We start from the raw sequence: 19,500 nt of genomic DNA, 5'->3' as shown, positions 1-19,500 counted from the left end.
ATGTCCATCAGCACCAGGAATTATTGTGCAAATATTAGGACTGGTTGAGAAAAAGATTTGTATTCCCAAGGAAAAAATGTGGGGGTTTTCATTTAAATTTTGCTTTTGACAGCCAAAAAGGGGAAAAAATCATTTTAAACACAGAGTCATAGAAACATAGGACTGTAAGGGAGATTGATAGATCATCTAGTCCATTCCCCTGGGCTGTGGCAGGACTAAGACAGACCATCCCTGAGAGGAGTTTGTCTAACCTGCTCTTAAAAACCTTCAATGACAGAGATTCCACAACCTGCCTCCCCAATTTGTTCCAATGCTCAACTATCCTGACAATTAGGAAGTTTTTCCTGATGTCTAACTTAAATCTCCCTTACTGCAGTTTAAGCCTATTGCTTCTTGCCCCGTCTTCAGTGGTTAAGGAGAATAATGTATATCCTCTTTATAAGAACCTTTTACATACTTGAAGACTGTATCATGTGCCCCCTCAGTCATCTCTTCTCCAGACTAATCAAACCCAAGTTTTTTTCCAATCACTCCTCAGAGGTTGTTTCCTAGACTTTTAATCATTTTTGTTGCTTTACTCTGGACTCTCTCCAATTTGTCTACAGTTTTCCCAAAACGTGGTGCCCAGAACTGGATGTAGTACTCCAGTTGAGGTTTTACCAGTTTGAGGAAATCCTGAATACTTTAATCCAAAGCAATATGGTGAAAAATTGCATTTTATACTAAAAAACTTCATTAAAAGATTTAAACCAGGTCTAATAAATATATAAACAGGAAAAAATTCACAAGGGACAGAGAGGGCCTGTAAGAGGAATCCCAATTCATAGAGTTTAAGGCCAGAAGGGACTGTCAGACCACGTAGTCTGACTTCGAGGGTGACCAGGTGTCCGGTTTGGACCAGAACACCCGGTCAAAAAGGGATCCTGGTAGCTCCAGTCAGCACCATTGACGGAGCCATTGATTGTTCAGCTGGTAGCACTGTGCAGCTCCCGAGTCAGGAAGCAGTCGGCATGTCCGGCTCTTAGCCTTAAGGGTGGCCAGGGGGGTCCGCATGCTGCCCCGCCCCCTGCCCGCAGCTCCCATTGGCTGGGTCAGGGCAGGGGAAGAACTAGCTTGACTTGTGAGCAGTCAGCAGGCGGCTCTTGAGGGGTCGCATGGCACATGCTTCTCCCGCTGCTACCCAACCCTCTTCTCCTTGCGCTCCTCGTGTGGCTGGGCTCATGCTGCAGCATGTGCCCTGCGGCAAACCACGGTCTGTCATCCCATCGCTGGCACCCAGGAGTTGGAGGTATGTGTATCCCCATCTCTGAGTGCTGGGAATGGGGCTGCACCCTCACCCCAACCCCACCGCATCCCCATTCCCCCTGTCACAGCATCCCACCCCAACCCCCCTTCACCCCCATCCCACTCCTGCCTCCCATCCCCCTCACTGCATCCCACACCATCATTGCATCCCTCCCCATCCCCTGAGTAACAGCCAGATGAAATATAGGCAGGGATGAGTACACAATTACCTCCCCACCCCTCACTCTTCCCAAAAAAAAAAAATCTTAGCCATTTTAACATATCTAAGAATCTGTATTAAATTTATTCTTCGAATCCATCTTCATCATTTTTTGGTTATTTGGGCTATGGAGCACATCTATTGATATCTACCCTGTACAGAACAGCAGGAGAAAGTGAGCATGGATGTACGGTACTGCTGAATCTTTACTTGGATAATTCAAGTACAATTATACTGTGCTCAACTGGTTTTCTGTTCTACCTTAACAGAGGATTCAGAGAGGCATTTGCTATCTACCATTAAAGTTTTAATCAATAAGTTAATTACTCTTTTAATCTATTTGGCTATTTTGCGTGCATTGATTTTTCTAACTCTTCTTCCATCAGAATTCTTATCTGCCCAAAATAAAATTGATCAGATTAATCTAGCCAGCTGGTAAAACATGAATCAAAAGTTACTAATTGCTTCTTTGGATTTGTATCTTAAATGTCATTTAAATTCATGAAGCAGCTAATGGAGTACCTGTAGGATGGTGAGAATACCTGGGAGCTTACTCTATCCGCAGCAAACAGTAATGATTTTTAGATAATAAGCCAACTAAGCAACCCATTCTCAACTGCGTATCAGCAGCACTAGCATTATCAGTTCAACAGCTGAAGAAGAAAAAAAAAATCTTTGTGTGGCACTGGATATACCTGTCACACTCTAAATCCAGCAACATGATTAAATAAAACCAGGATCGAATTCAAATGTACTGAACCATGACATTTCATACAATAGATCACCTGAGCATATTTAAGTGTGAGCCAAATTCTGCTCTTACACACAGGCATGCAGCTCCGCTTAACTATACACAATTCAGGAGGCACAAAGTTGGCCCTATGCATATTATTAATTAATTAATTGAAAATGGATGACAAAATACAGAGCAATAGTCTTATTATACACTTGTGGAAGGGAACAGCATTCACTTTCTTAGTTGTTCACTTGTAAATGATTCTTCTAGGAGTAAATAGAGATAAAATCTTTTAAAAAGCTGGAGAGAGGATTCAGTTAGCAAATGCCCCAAAAATTATATATCCCTTAAGCTGTGATTGAATTTTTCTTGGTCCATGTCCATAAAGCCTCTAAGAGAGTGTATAAATGTCACATCAGATACATAGCAGAAATGGTTGTGCTGTACGAGTTAGCGGCAAGGGACTGGCATGGACCTCCTGGATCACTGAATCCGGTCTCTTGCTAATGCAGGCAATTCCATCATATAATCTCATTTCTAAATGTATCAAACTCCATCTTGATCTAGTTTGGTTGTCTGCCTTCCTTCTTCCTATTGGGAGCACCTGACTCCTCTGAGGGTTAGAAACCACCTTCCCATAGAACATGGAACAGGAAGAGAAGGCCTTTTCTCCCTACATTCTGCAGCCAGAACTAGTCATGTTACATACCCAGATCTCATCTCGTGCACTGAAACCAACAAGCCTCCTTCGGGTCATTCAGCTACACCCTTACAACCATCCACGCTATCCCTGCTCCACTCCATCCCCATGTTTGTGAACAAAGAGCAGGAACCTGCCATCACTAGCTGTGGGAATGGAGGGGAAGGCACCAGAATGAGATGAGGAGGGAAAAGCAAAGATAAAGCTAAAGAATGATGTTTCAGGGCTGTGAAGAGGCTTGGAGAGATTTTCAAAAGAGCTCAGCCTCCTTTTAGGGACCTAAACTACGTGGCCAGATTTTCAAGAAACCTCTACACTTTGTGTGCTGAGCTCTTTTGAGCATCTGGCCCCAACTGTGGGTGCTAGGAGCACTGGGAAATTTGGCCCCACAAGAAGCAAAGAGATGCAATTAAGGTCTTGCAAGAAGGAACTTAAGAAGTCACTATAGCCAAAACAGGCATAAACTATAGAAAGAATAAGAAATTTAGGAGGGTTGGGTTAAAGGTAGCCAAACTCTCCAGAGGCGCAGCAGGCAGAGTTACAAACAAGTGAGGCAGAAGGAAGAAAGCTCTGAATCAAGGATAACTCCAGGATTTCTGGCTTTGGGAACAAAGTTAGTTTGTTACATTGCACTATTGGAATTCAAAATATGAGAGGAAAAGGTAGTTCAAAAATTAAGCATTCCTTTCTCTTCATATTGTCCACAAGCTAGCCACATGCCCTCTGCTGCCATGTTTGAACACTGGTGCTCAAATTCATCTTTAACAAATGCTTCCCTGCATTTTCAGTGATGTGCTAGATGAGTGGTTCAAACTTACGCTACAAATGGCGGAGGCTGCGAACACAGCATGAAAGAAGAAATGGAGTAACAGACCCTTGTTAACAAGATCTATTCTAATGGTTTGGTTTTCACTATTTATTAAAATTCTCAAGATGCAAAGTTAGCTGCTCTTCAACACTGCAAAAAAGCAAATTGGATCCAGGCAAGGCATTTCCAGTAGACACAAGGAAGTACTAATACCATTATGTAAGGTACTGGTAAAACCTCGTCTGAAATTCTGGTCACCCACATTCAAGAAAGATCAGTTCAGACAGAAACAGGTGCAGAGAAGAGTTACTATAATGATCAGGGGAACAGAGGGCCTAAAAGGCTGACAGGATAGGATTGATTTCTATAAATATACCACGAGGGTAAACACTAGGGAGGACAAAGGGCTATTTAAATGAAAGGACAATGCTGGAACAAGAATAAGTGGGTATAAACTGTTCACAAATAAAGTTAGGCTGAAAATTAGAAGGTTTCTAATCATAAGAGAAGTGACATTCTGGAACTGCCTCCCAAAAGGAGCTGAAAGAGCAAACAATCTAACTAGCTTTAAGACAGATCTTGACAAATCTACGAGTGGGATTAGATGACAGGGTTGCCTGTAGGGGTGGGGGGCTGGGCTCGGCAACCCTCGGGGGTCCCTTCTGGTTCATGTCCTACATTCCTCAAATCACATGCTTCAGGGCTTCATATGGTCACCAATAGAAGTCAGGAAGGGAATTCTTCCACAGTGTATTCACAGTTGGAGGAAAAGGGGATGTTGGCGCAGATTTGCCTCCTTCTTCTGAAGCATCAGAAATGGCCATAGCTGGAGATGGGATACTAGACAGAGTATGCCGGTGCTCTGAGGTAGTCATGATAGTTGTCTTTCTGGCACTGAGCTGGCTGATTCTTTCTCAGAGTCTAACTGATCGCCATATGAGAGGTCTGGAAAGAATTTTCCTCCAGATCAGACTGGCAGGGACCCTGGGGGTTTTTCACCTTCCTCTGCAGCACAGGTCACAGTCACTGATTAGAATCATCTAGGCATCTCTCTCAGTAAATCTACGTACAATAGGTCAGACTAGATGATCTGGTGGTCCTTTCTGGCCTTAAACTCTACAACTATGAGAAAGGTTAAAGAAAATGCAAGAGAAATTCTTGGGTAAAAAAAGGCAAGTAATGCATAAGCATTACAGTCAAACAGGATTTAAAATGGACAAGGAAAACAGCAGAAAGACTGCCAGCCCTTTATTCAAACATGAGACATTTTGAATAAAGCACTGGAATAAATTGCTTAGGGAGGCTGTGGAATCTCCATCATTGGAGATTTTTAAGAGCAGGTTAGACAAACACCTGTCAGGAATGGTCTAGAGAATTAGTCCCGCCATGAGTGCAGGGGACTGGACTAGATGACCTCTCAAAGTTTGTTCCAGTCCTATGATTCTATGATTCCTTGTGCAAGTTGTCTCAATGCATTACAAAATACAAGTAGTCCAGCTTATTGTGAAGTTATTCTGTAAAAAAACAATGAACTCATTGTAATCAAGTCCCTGTACCATCACACACAATTTGCAGAGGTAAAAAGAAGTTACCAAACTCACAATGGCTATAAACAGCACAACACATTCAGTGCCCTGTTTTAAAATGAGAGACTGTTCATGGCTGCATCATTCCAAAGTATTAACCCTCAAACTGCATCTACCACATGGCACTTCTAACCAATGTTGTGACCTTATCCCATATACTCGTGAAGCACTATACACACTACAAATTTATAATTTATAGACTTCAAAGGTCAAAAGGGATCTCTGTGATCATCTAGTAGTCTGACCTGCTGTAGGACACAGGCCAAAGAACTCCCCAGAACAATTGAACTCCTTAACATTTCAAAAGGTAAGATACTAAGACAATTCCTCCCCATTCTGGAATGATGCACGTTGCCCCATGCAAAGGCAAAGGGCATCAGAAATAAATTCATACCATTTGAAAAGCGTATGCAAGGTTTTAATATGGCATTGTGATCACTTCAATTCCTTATAATTTATCTCAACTGATCCTTGGGGCAGCAACTGTGTCTAGAGAGTAGAGGAGAAGCCTAAGGCACCATCAATAATATTCCTCAGCACCAGCAGCTGCAACATACAGTCATACCCTGTCCTTCCAAACTCAACTGAGAATCTCCCCTTGGCGGTGCCACCCAGAAGTGGACTCTGCTCCCCTCTCAGACCCAGAGATGAGCCACCTATCTCCTACCCTCTCCACACCCAATCCACCTCCCTCATCCCCCCCAGCTGCACACCCTTCCTCCAGCCCCATCACCTCTTCTACAACCCTACCCCTTCCTTATCCCTCTCCTGCACTCCCTTCCTCACCCCCAAACCTGCCCCACTGTGCCCCCATCCTGCCCCCTTGTTTATCCTTCCACTGCACCCCTTTCCTCACCCCCTCACCTCTGCATCCCATTCCACCCCACTGTGACCCCATCCCGCCAACCTCCTTCCTTATCCCCCACGGCGCGCCCTTTCTCACCCCCAAACTCGTCCCGCTGTGCCCCCATCCCACCCGCCTCCTTCCTTATCCCCACTGCACCCCTTTCTTCACCCCCAAACCCACCCCACTGTGCCCCCATCCTGCCCCTTGCTTATCCTTCCACTGCACCCCCTTCTTCACCCCCTCACCTCTGCACTCCATTCCACCCCACTGTGCTCCCATCCCGCCCGCCTCCTTCCTTACACCCCACGGCGCACCCTTCCTCACCCCCAAGGCCGCTCTGCTTTGCCCCCATCCCACCTGCCTCCTTCCATATCCCCCCATGCACCCCCTTCCTTACCCCCAAACCCTCCCCCTTCCTTATCCCCCATGCACCCCCTTCCTCACCCTGAAAGCCACCCCGCTGTGCCCCCATCCTGCCCTCTTGCTCATCCTTCCACTGCACCCCCTTCTTCACCCCCTCACCTCTGCATCCCATTCCATCCCGCTGTGCCCCCATCCCACCCGCCTCCTTCCTTATCCCCCACGGCACGCCCTTCCTCACCCCCAAACCCTCCCCCTTCCTTATTCCCCACGGCGCGCCCTTCCTTACCCCCAAACCCTCCCCCTTCCTTACCCCCCACTGCACCCCCTTCCTTACCCCCAAACCCTCCCCCTTCCTTACCCCCCACTGCACCCCCTTCCTTACCCCCAAACCCTCCCCCTTCCTTATCCCCCACTGCACCCCCTTCCTTACCCCCAAACCCTCCCCCTTCCCTATCCCCCCATGCACCCCTTTCCTCACCCCCAAACTCGTCCCGCTGTGCCCCCATCCCACCCGCCTCCTTCCTTATCCCCCATCGCTGCACGCCCCGCCCCGCCCCGCCCCGCCTTCCTCACCGTCAGGGAGACCCAGAACTCGGCCCGCTCCATGTGGACGCCCACGCGGAGCGCTCCGCGGGGAGCGGAGACGACCCAAGCCGGTCGCACCTGCACCCCTGGGCGCAGCCATACTGCTACCCTCCGACCCGCTGTCACGTGGGCATCTTGGGCCAATGAGCCTGCGCCCCGGGGGCCGGGCCGGTATGCGTGAGCCTGGGCAGGGCGTGCGCATGCGTGCTCGGGGGAGGGGGAGTGAAGCCGCAGCGAAGCCTTTGCCCGTGCCCGTGCCCTTCCCTTTGCCCTCAGCGCCTGCCCGACCCTCTCCAGGGCGGGGGCTGCACAGGGAACTGCCCCTCCCTGGGAACAGCGGGGGTGGGAGCATTCTAAGTCTCCTGGTTCGACTCCCAGCCCCTCTAGGGCAGGCCACCTGTCCGTGCCCAGCGCTAGCTGCATGTGGCTGGGGCAGACAGGTGTGACAGCCAGGCATCCCCTGCCTGGGAGACAAGGGCTGGGGGGAAGGTGTAAGAACAGGCCACGTGGTGGTAGGGTGACCAGATGGCCCAATGTTATAGGGACAGTCCCGATATTCAGGGCTTTTTCTTATATAGGCAGTTATTACTTCCCCCCCCCCATCCCGATTTTTCACACTTGCTATCTGGTCGCCCTTCATGGTGCCGACTCCCCCAAACTCTCTCATCGGCCTGGTGCAAACGAAGTCTTTCAGAAAGGGCCAGAGCCGTGTTATTAGAGGAGAACCTTGGCTTTCATGGAAAAAACAAAGTCAGGGGCAGGCCCAGGAGTGATAAAAGCAGATTGCGAGATTGTAACCTCACTCCTGTACGATAAGGATCCCTGTGTGTGCAGATAGCAAATCACCTGCATGGGTCTTTCAAAGCTCGACACAGTGGCGATGTTAAAATAGCGCATCTTCTGGCCAAAAATCAACGAAAGTACTTTAAAGCGGGGCCGTGTGTTATACTGGTCAATTTAATGGCTGACTTTTTAGAGGTAATATTGTGTTTGTTTTTCTAGTGTAACCTTGGATGTAACTTGAATGTTATCAGGAGCATGATGCATCAAGCTGATGCCTGTCAGCGTCAGGAAGAAATGTTACATTTCCCTTTTTCTTTTGAAGGCGAAATCGTCAGCACTTATTTCATGCCTCAGTTGAAAACCCCTTGGGAAATATAGCTGTTACCAAAGTGACCTAGGGTTTACTGGTGTGAAATGATGTGAAGAGGAGCTGTTACTGCCCAGGCATGCCTCTGAGAGTGAACAACACAATGAACAATCATCTGTGGCTCACCCAGGATGCAGCCAATCCTACATTAGTGTCTACTTGAGTTTAATTTGAAATGATACCAAAAATAGGACAAAGCCTGCCTTGTGTGACCTGTGAAGTTAGAGCAGGAATGTTTGTCTCAAACAGCATTGTGTTATTATTATTCCTTTTGATTTGTAAAGTATATTCAAAGTGAAAAAGCTCCCATCTCACACTCCAGGTGTTTTTGCCTTGAGTTAGAAATAAAGCCCCCACAAAGCAATGCACAAAACCAACAGCGTCTAATTCCCCCAAACCAGAGAAGCACCAGAGATGTGAGGGGGTATCAATGGGTACCCCCCTCACACACATACCAGCCAACCTACCTATAACCCCTGGGTAAAATGCTAGTGTCTGATGCATGTTCTGAAGGCAACAGTTTAACTAGTTTGGACTAAGGAAGATGAGCTGAGAGGTCACCACAGAGCCAGCAGCTCCATCTCGTTTATTCTGAGAGGGTTCCAGCACCTCAGCTGACCACAACCACAACAGGCACATCTCTCAGTGAGGCAGTTCCCAAGTCATTTGGGGCTTTACAGATCCAAACCAATGCTGTAAACTTGACCTGAAAACCAACTGGCAGCCAGTATAGATCATGGAGAAGAGCAATGCTGCCAGCTCTCATGATTGTATTGACTCTTCTGATACTTGGTGCTTTTCTTAAAAGCTCCTGGAGATGGGTGATTTTGTAAGAATCTCAACTTCCATTAAAAAAATGGATATTTGCAGAGGAAGAAATCCCTAAAAACATGAACCAAGGGTTAAAAATCAAAAGGCAAATAAAAATAAACCAGCATTTATTATTTTTAAAAATTTCAGGACTCTTGAGCCAATCTCATGATTTGTGTGGGGGGGGATTCACTCGTGATTTTTAAATGCATGAATGTGGCAATCCTGCCTAGATAGACAATCTGAGATTTCATGGCATTCCGCTAGAGTCACCTCTTGATTTTGGCTCACAAAACACCCTCTTCTTTCACACAAAGTGTAATATTCCTCTTCAACACACTAGGTCTGTCTATCTCTCTCTCCTCCAGTCAGGGGTGAAAGTAACGTAAAGGACTTACCGGTACTCTGGAGTCCTTAGGAGGGGCAGAGCCTCAACCAGAAGGGAGGTGGCCTCTACCGGAAGAGGCGAGACCTTTAAATCCCTAGGCACTTTAAATCAGGATTAAAAGGGCCGGGGAGGTGGTAACAGCGGCTGGAGCCCCAGGCCCTTTAAATTGCAACCCAAGCCCTGCTGCCGGAGCCCCAGGGTAGCAGGGGCAGCCGGGGGCTCGAGTAGTGATTTAAAGGGTCCGGGGCTCCAGCTGCCCCTACCACCCTGGGCCCTTTAAATCATCCCTGGAGCCCTGCTTCCGGAGCCATGGGGTAGCAGCAGCGGGGCTCCAGTGGCTATTTTAAGGGCTGAGACAGTAGCAGCTGCCGCAGCCCTAGACCCTTTAAATAGCCGCCAGAGCCCGGCCATCAATACCCCAGGGCTCTGGGGATGATTTAAAGGGCCCAGGGCGGTAGCTGCGGTAGGAGCCCCAAGCCCTTTAAATCACCGCCTAAGCCCCGCTGCCACTTCCCCAGGGTTCTGGCAGCAGGGCTCTGGCAGCAATTTAAAGGGCCCAGGGCTCCAGCCGCTGCTGGGAGTCCCAAGCCCTTTAAATTGCCACCAGGGCAAGCCAATACGCTGTACCGGGGCGTACCAGCTTACTTTCACCTCTGCCTCCAGTGCTTCCTTTGCACATCAATCCCCAAGAAGGTCCCTCAGTCCAAACAGGCCAAACGTTATTTAATCTTCTTGGAGTTCATTCAAGATAACTTTGGTATCGATTCCTAGAAGACAATGGCGATCTAGTAAACATGTCAGATGTAAAATAGAGTAGAGGCTGCGCTGAGGACAGCTATTAGAATGAGACCAAAAAACTATCAGAGTGCCTGGCTTTCAGAAACATCCCTGCTATTTTAACAGGAGACAGAAATCAAAAATGATCCACCATCTGTCACTGTCAGCTCATGTTACAGTGAATAATGAAACAAGTGTATCAATCTAAAGCACCTCATTTTCCAAGTACATGTCTGTCATTCAATTAGATACCAGAGAAAATGTTGGAAGGAAAAATCATGCAACTGTAGCAAATGAAGCATGCTCTCAAAGTTGCTATCATCCCTACACAACCCACTGAGAGTAGCATTTAGAAGGCCTTATTCTCCAGTTTTACCCCCGAGGCCCCGTGATGTAAAGGTTCTTCAGGGTCTCAGCAGCCATTTTTCATATTGTTCAACGTGACGCTTTCAAAATATGCTCTGTGGCACTGCGGCTCTTTTTATGTATCACATTCTGTCAGATGAACAGCAGTACTCTATTAGAGAGGCCACAACCTTTCATTCTTCTGAGCCATTGTCCTGTCGTAAATGAACAAGCTCTGTCTAATGCTGTGGGCCTAACATTAATCTTCTTGATGCATCCCACAGTGAACTCCCGCCGAGCCTACAGAGTAAGTTGAGCAAAGAGGTTGGTTTTCTTGTGTTCTTTCTCCTTTGTGAGACAATGCTGTCAATGCTGCCGCATGTCCCTTTTGCAGTAAGCTAAGCAACAGGGCAGAGTCGAAAGGCTAGTGCATTAACTCAACTATTGCATGCTTTGTTCCCCTCTTAGTCACTAGTATCTACCAGCAAGGAGGTTACCATGTTTATTTGTCCACGAGCTGAAGCTGCTAGACTCACACTTGCTGCAGACAATCGGTCCTGGATGATTTAGTCCTCCCTGTTCTTTGAAGGGGGAAAGTGTTCCCCACTCTATGAAAGACACTGCATGGCCCACCCACACGTACTACAGCTACTCAGGAGACCAGACACTCCTTGCAGAGGCTTGGTATGAGCTCTGAGGGTGTGTCTAGCCTGCAGTCGCAGGGTATGATTGCTGTTCAAGTAGACATACCCAAGCTAGCTTTAATCTAGCTAGTTTGGGTCCTAGAATGGTGAAGCTGCAGCAGTGAGTCCCCCAGGGTAGGCTGTAAAAGCCTACCTGGACCCCTGGGTAATTACTTGTGGCTTCATGGGGAATTAGGTGCCTTTGCAAATCTGGACCAGAGGCCCTAAGTTGTAAGATGTGCCTTTCAGAGGCTAAATCATCATAATTTCCAAACCATACCTTGCTGAAAGTAATGATCTCCCAATGGGAGTTAGGCACCTACAGTACCTTTAAAATTTGGCCCTGTGGGGATTAGGCACCTGAACACTTTAAAAAATCTGTTCCTATGTCCTTGCCAAATTTCAAGTTTTCACTGTCACCAGTTGAGACACTAGAGCTGTTCCAACTTAAAAAATTGGCTGGTGAAGCCAACTTTTGAAGAAGAAAAGAATTGCAATTTCCCCTACCCTGCAACTTCATAGTCCCCTTCAGTCACTTTGCAATGCATAGGTAGCAGAGTCACAAACTATTAAATGCCATTTTGTGCTGCTACAAAACCGAATTCCCCCTCCACACTGGCATCCATGCCACGTTTTGGTGAAAGGGGCTCCCAACAGCTCCTTTCAGTGCCCAACAGAAGGGATCCCTGACTCTTTGGGTTCATTATATTTACACCAGGATTTTAAATTTCAAAACACTGATAGCAACTTACAAGTTTCCATGGGAAAAACCCCTTGTCATCAAATCTGTTTTCCATAAAAGTGAGATGAACTAGATTTCTCTGGAATAGAGAGTCACAGGGTGTTTCCAGCACTGAGGCTAAATGGTGGTTCAGACCAGTGGTGGAAGGGACTAACTCAAGTGCTCATGAATTGCCCAGGACAGAGATAATAAACAGAATGAGGAAAGCAATTGCTTTAATAAATAAACTGGAACATGTGTGCAGCTGTTACTGCCAGGGGCTGATATATGCCAAGCAGTCTGTTGTTAACATCTGCTCCTTAGCAGCCTTAATACGCTCTGACCAGATCAATATATCTTCGCTGCCGGTGGCAGGGTCCCTTTAGCAAAGACCCCCAGGCTTGAAAAAAATTGTCCCATGCTGAAAGAATTAATCATTCCAATCAATAAGTAATGGGACTGCAACAGCCCTGATATACCGGGTCCATCGGTAGCAGTATTCACTCTATGTGTTCTATCTAGATTTAGCACGGTGGAGGCCAAGGATCAATATGCTGCTGGCATGTAATATTCCATTTAGCACGTCTGGAGACACGGTATGTCACGTGTCACCCTGGAGTTTAATGGCCTTTCATGCTTTGCCAAAGCCTTTCTGTGCTGCACAGCTGAGGGAGACAGGTGCAGCTCTGTGGGTATAATGGCCAGTTTCAAAGGTTTCCTTAACATCCTGCAGCCACATGCAATGAAAGAAAGACAGGCTAGGAGGAGGTTATTAACAAGGCAGGAGATGTGAGGAACAGGCTGAGTGGATGGACACTTCAGGGGCTGAGAGGAAAAGAGAATCTCGTGTAGGCCAAAGGGTTTGTGTAAACGTATAAGTGCACAGGCTAAGTGCAAGGTCCTTTACATAGGAAGGAAAAATCAAAGGCACAACTACAAAATGGGGAATTAGTGGCTAGGTGGTACTGCTGAAAAGGACCTGGAAGATGTAGTGTATATCACTCACCAATGTGATGCTGTGGTAAAAAGGCTAACAACATTCCAGGATGTATCAACAGGAACATGGACAGTCATTGTCCTGCTCTATTCAGCTGGAGTCCTGAGTTCAGTTCTGGACATCACACTTTAGGAAAGATATAGACAAATTGGAGAGAGTCCAGAGGAAAGCAATACAAAATGATCAAAGGCTTAGAAAATCTGACCTATGAGGAAAGGATAAAAAACAGGGCATGTTTAGTCCTGAGAAAAGACTGATGGGGAACCTGATAACAGTCTTCAAATATATTAAGGGCTGTTAACATAATCAATTATTCTCTTGCAGGTAGAATAAGAAGTAAAAGGGCTAAGACTGCAGCAAGGGAGATTTAGGTTAGATATTAGAAAAAACCTTTCTAACTCCAGGGGTAATAAAGCTCTGCAACAGGCTTCCGAGGGAGGTTGTGGAATCCCCATCACCGGAGGTTTTTAAGAACAGGTTGGACAAATACCTGCCAGGGATGGTCTAGGTTTAGATGGTCTTACCACAGAACATGGGGCTGGACTTGATGACTTCTTGAGGTCTGTGATAGGTGGGTGTGTCCTCACAGGCCCCAGGCTGTTAAGGTGAGCTTGATAAGTCAATTATGGTAGGTACCTGGCTGCACCTGGACGGAAAGCCAAGCTTAACTGACCATGAAGGCAGGTGGGCAGGAGTGGGCTGACTAGTATAAAGCCGGGAAGTTGAGTGCAGGAGAAAGCGGTAGGGAGGGAGTCTGCAGTCGTGCTGTGGGAACAGAGGTGGTGAGGAGGACACACAGCGGAAGAATAGGACATGGGATCTTAGCCCTGGAAGAAAGATCAACCCAGAGATGTTACAGGGAAGAAAGCCTGAGAAAGGCTCGGTAGGAAGAAGCCCAGGGAAAAGGCTGTAAGGAGTGAGACTGTGCAGACCTTGGCTGCTGATTATAGGGTCCCTGGGCTGGAGCTCAACATAAAGGGAGCCCATAGGTTCCCCTACCAGGACCTGGAGACGTGAAACAGAAGACCATCTGAGGCAGCATCTGGACAGCTTGTCCAATAGGGCTTTCTTACCCCAGAAAGGGGACTATATAGTAAACTGGCTGGAGGGAGGTTGCAGGGTGAGAAAGAGGAGCCAGAGCGTGAGTAACCGACAGCAGGATGTGTCAGATGGGGCAAGAATGAATTCCCACATTCAGCCAGAAGGAGGCACACCCTTCACAAGGCCCCTTCCAGGCCTACATTTCTAGGATTCTGTTTGCCGTTTGAAGGCTATGTGATTGAGGTGACTGGAAAAAAAACTTAAAGACCCTTTTGTTATTAGTATCACTGTTGTGCCTCAACTGGGATCCGGCCCCACTGTGTTAAGCATTGTACAGACATGTAGTAAGAGACAGTCTGTGTCCCAGAGAGCTTATGGTTTTGGAAGAAAGGGCTTCCCATTGGGAGTTCTGCTCCAAAATCTCTTTTAAAAATCTGTCCCAGAGTCCCTAGGTTGTAGATGTGTCAATTCAGGCGTGATTGGGCTGAGTTATAAAGGTTCCAGAACCAAATCTTGTTAAAACTAGTGATCTGACACAGTCCAAGTGGCAACAGGTCTTGTATGTGGATATAAACTGAGTGTTCATTTCCACTGAATAGATGCTCTCTCGTAATTCCAGTGGATCCGTGTAGAGGAGAGCTGACTGGATTTTGCAGGGGCTAGTGGGATATGCTGTGAAAGTGTGTATGGAAGGGGACTGGGGTTTGAAGTAGCCCTATCTCCTTCCAGACAACTGGGTTCAGCACTATCGCCTGCCTCCTGGCACGTCGCATGGAAAGGTGTCTACATATTGAGGCTAGGCTCCTGCCACATTCCCCGCACATGTTGTTGGGATGCTCCTGTTATTTTTATAGAAAATCAGGCAAAGGTGCTCCAGGCCAGAGCCTCATTCACAATACAGCCCTGCCTCATTCACTGTCCATCAGGGGCATTGAATGAGGCAGGGGTAGGGTGACCAGACAGCAAATGTGAAAAATCGGGACGGGGGTGGGGGGTAATAGGAGCTTATATAAGAAAAACCCCCCAAAATCGGGACTGTCTCTATAAAATTGGGACATCTGGTCACCCTAGGCAGGGGTCTTACGGATAAAATAGCATGTGATCATGTATTTAAAGATGGTATCATAACATCAACCCACAAGGGAACTGAATTAAGACTGCACAGACAACCTTATTTCTGGAATTTCCTGATTCTGATTGCTTTGCTTTGCAGCTTTAACTTTCTTTTAAGGGCTGGGGTGCGATTGGTATAGAATCTGAATATGTTATGTCAGAGACCATAAGCTTCCCCATGCTGTTTACAATAGCTTGCCCCATTCCAAAGAAATCTGGTGATTTTAGAGAAATTTAGCTGAAACACTAATTGCAGTAAATATCATGGAAACAGATGGGGAAACCAGACAGCCAGAGATTTAATAACTCCTTCAAGTACTTAACAGTAGAAACACCTGTCCCAGAATTCATTAAGAAAAAATGATTAATGAAGATGTAGTTTTTGCATAATTATAGAAATACCTGAATTGCACAACTTTTATTATCCTCATTTATTTTGGAATCCAGCCCTTACTGGCAGCCTGGACAACCTAAAAGATGAGTGGGTTGTGAATGACACGAAATGCTCATTTTTAGCCATTGGGCAGGGCTAGTGCAATGACTAATCTAATAGCGAGGCAAGCAGAGGTGAAGGAACTGTATGAAATCACTAGAAATTAACCTTAAACCACTACCTTTTATTCCTGGCTGAATCCATTATTTCATTTAGCACACAAGAGAAGATGAGAAAAATCTTATTTCTGCCCACTCTTGTGCTTACTGTCCAAGGCCCGTGTGACGGGTTGGGTCACAGAAACCCCCTTGGGACTGCCACCTGATGTGCTGAGACTACCACTAAGCCCATTTTCCCTGGAAGCTTGGGACTTCAGTACTTTGCCTGATTGTGCCAGACACGCTAGCCGACTACAAACGTAGACCCAGGTCTGAACATATTCCCCAGAAGCTGCAGGCTTAACTGAAAACAGTTTAAAAGTGCTCCTGTCTCCAACACCCAGATACCCAGTTCCCAATGGGATCCAAACCTCAAATAAATCCCTTTTACTCTGTATAAAGCTCATACAGGGTAAACTCATAAATTGTTCACCCTCTATAACACTGATAGAGAGAAATGCACAGCTGTTTGCCCCCCCAGGAATTAATTACTTGCTCTGGGTTAATTAATAAGTAAAAAGTGATTTGATTAAATATAAAAAGTAGGATTTAAGTGGTTCCAAGAAATAACAGACAGAACAAAGTAAATTTCCAAGCAAAATAAAATAAAACATGCAAGTCTAAGCCTAATACAGTAGGAAACTAAATGCAGATAAATCACACCCTCAGAGATCTTCCAATAGGCTTCTTGTACAGACTAGACTTCTTCCTAGTCTGGGTCCAGCAATCACTCACACCCTCATAGTTACTGTCCTTTGTTCCAGTTTCTTTCAGGCATCTCTTTGAGGTGGAGAGGCTCTCTCTTGAGCCAGCTGAGGACAAAATGGAGGGGTTTCCAGGGGCTTATATAGTCTTTCTCTTGTGGGTGGAAACCCCTCTCTTCTCCTGTGCAAAATCACCTCCACAAGATGGAGTTTTGCAGTCACCTGGGCAAGTCACATGTCTATGAATGATTCAGCTTTTTACAGGCCGACGCCATTGTTTACATGTTAGTTTGAACATTTCCAGGAAAGCTTAGATGTGGATTGGCGTCTTCCAAGGTCCCTTGTTAGCTAAGCACTTGAATCACCGCTTCACGCTATGTTGACCAAATCAGACTTATTGCTTCCTATAGCAAACACTCATAGCGTCAGATAAACAAATGATACATGCATACGAATAGGATAAATACATGCAGTAGAACATAACCTTTGCAAAGATATGTTACATGGCATATCTAGCATAAAAGATATTCCAGTTATGTCATACTTACACTCATAAGCATATTTCTATAAAGCATTATGGGGTGCTGTCATAAACAGATAGCTAAGGGTTAATGTCTCTTTCACCTGGAAAGGAGTAACCTGAAACACCTGACCAGAGGACCAATCAGGAAACAAGACTTTTTCAAATCTGGGTGGAGGGAAGTTTTGGGTGTGAGTTCTTTGTTCTTTGTCTTGTGCCTGTACTCTCTCGGCTATGAGAGGGATTTTTTCTGTCTCCTGCTTTTCTAATCTTCTGTTTCCCAGTTGTAAGTACAAAGAGATTGTGGGGGTTTTTTTGTATTTACATGTGTGTAGTTGCTGGAGTGTTTTGAATTGTATTCTTTTTTAATAAGGTTGTTTATTCATATTTCTTTTAAGCAATTGACCCTGTATTTGTCATCTTAATACAGAGAGACCATTTTTATGTATTTTTCTTTCTTTTTATATAAAGCTTTCTTTTTAAGACCTGTTGGAGTTTTTCTTTAGTGGGGAACTCCAGGGAATTGAGTCTGTAACTCACCAGGGAATTGGTGGGAGGAAGAAGTCAGGGGGAAAATCTGTGTGTTAGATTTACTAAGCCTGACTTTGCATGCCCTCTGGGGGGAAGAGAGATTAGCTATCTCGGTACTTGTGTTTTCCAGGACTGGAAATAGGGAGGGTGGAATCCCTCTGTTTAGATTCACGGAGCTTGCTTCTGTGTATCTCTCCAGGAACCCAGGGAGGGAACACCTGGGAAGGAGAAGGGGGAAGGGAAATGGTTTATTCCCCTTTGTTGTGAGCTCAAGGAATTTGGGTCTTGGGGTCCCCAGGGAAGGTTTTTGGGGGGACCAGAGTGCCCCAAAACACTCTAATTTTTTGGGTGGTGGCAGCTTTACCAGGTCCAAGCTGGTAACTAAGCTTGGAGGTTTTCATGCTAACACCCATATTTTGGACACTAAGGTCCAAATCTGGGAATATGTTATGACTGGTGCATCGTCTCAGCCCAATCCTGCAAACACCTACATATGTGTTTAACTTTACTCACTTTATGAGTGGCCCCAGTGACTTCCATGGGACTCACTGAGTAGAATGGAGAAAGTGTTTGCATCATCAGGGCACCGATTGCTCTATCAGTTGCATTTCTTGACATGATCAAACTATTCGGAAGGCTGATGACTGCCTGAAATGTTGTATGGAAGATATTTTCAATCATCAAACTGCTCAGGAAGGCTGTCTTGTGGCACAGGTAGGGTGACCAGATCACCACACTAAAATATCGGGATACATTAGGGTGCCATCAGCTTCGCCCACAGTCCACACCTGCTCCTCCCAGGCTCCGCCCCCACTCTGCCCCAGGTCCTGGCCCCTCTCCACTTGCCCGCCCCCATCCTTCTTCATCCCCCGGCCTGCCGCTGGCTTGCTGGATTCCTCTCAGTCCCCCACCCTCTGCTCGCCTCCCTGCCCACTCGCCACTCGTCTCTTCATCCCCCCATGCGCCACTTACCCCTACGGTGCTGACTTCCCCTCTGCCCAAGTCCCCGCCCCTGCTCTGTCTCTTCTCCGCCTCCTCCCCTGAGCGAGCCGCTTCCCTGCTCCTCCCCCCTCCCTCCATGAACGCGCTAAGCGCCACCAAACAGCTGTTAGGCGGTGGGAAGCACTGAAGGGGGGGAGGAGCGGGGATGCAGCCACTGGGGGGAGAGGGGAGAAGGAGGCAAGGAGGGGGGAGCTTGGCTGCAATTTTTCCCCCTGGGTGCTCCAGCACCTCCCTCCCACTCGCCTCCTTACCTGAATATCTGGACAAATGGTGTCCCGATCGTATATTGATCGGGATGCAGGACAAAGAGTTAAATATTGGGACAGTCCTGATACATCTGGTCACCCTAGGCACAGGGCTAACAGTCAGGTGACTTGGGTTCCGTTGACAGCTCAGTCACAGCCTTCCTGAACCATGTCTGGTAAGTCAATTACTCGCTGTGTGACTCAGTTTCTTCATCTATAAAAAACCTGCCTTTCTCGAAAGGATGCTGAAAGAGTTAATTAACACACATTTGTAAAGTGTGCTGAGGGCTGTGGGTAAAAGGTGCTGGGTATTTGCATGGGCAATATGCTCCCCATGGTGGCCAGAAGATGCAGAAAGTGCTAAGATACTAAAAAATGGATCTGCACAGCCCAAATTGCTGATTCCCCCAGGAGCCACATGGATCAAGGCTCTCCCCATGGAGGCTTGGTGCTGCCACTCAGGTTGTGTCTCTGCAGGGCTTCTGTGAGGAGGGACCTAAGAACCAATCGCTCCCCGAAGTTCTGCATAGATCTCGAAGGTTCTATGGATTTGGAGGATCCAGCACCATTGCTGTCCCACTGCAAATAAATGGTGGCTGCTCCTGTGCAGAGAAAGGGCAATTTTTTTATGTTAGTTCACTGCAAATTGTCTGCTCAGCTCTGAGTAATATAGCTGCTGAATTCCTTCCCTGGACTCTGTAAAGCATCATCTGACACTGCTAGCAATGATGTAGAAAGCAGCCACTCCAGCTG

The 19,500-nt window shown here is 46.7% G+C and overlaps 1 protein-coding gene across 1 annotated transcript in view; it reads right to left on the bottom strand.

Moving 5' to 3' along the window:
- SLC25A26 (solute carrier family 25 member 26) overlaps positions 1-7,243 on the bottom strand; it is a 131,907-nt gene extending 124,664 nt beyond the window's left edge. The window contains exon 1 of the mRNA XM_050957538.1: positions 7,118-7,243. Coding sequence (XP_050813495.1) covers positions 7,118-7,150 — 33 coding nt within the window. The 5' untranslated portion in view covers positions 7,151-7,243. The remainder of the gene's footprint in view (positions 1-7,117) is intronic.
- Between the last annotated feature and the right edge of the window lie 12,257 nt (positions 7,244-19,500).

Source organism: Gopherus flavomarginatus, chromosome 6 (genome assembly GCF_025201925.1).
Source record: "Gopherus flavomarginatus isolate rGopFla2 chromosome 6, rGopFla2.mat.asm, whole genome shotgun sequence".
Taxonomy (NCBI): Eukaryota; Metazoa; Chordata; order Testudines; family Testudinidae; genus Gopherus; species Gopherus flavomarginatus.
This window is presented reverse-complemented; position numbering and strand designations above follow the sequence as displayed.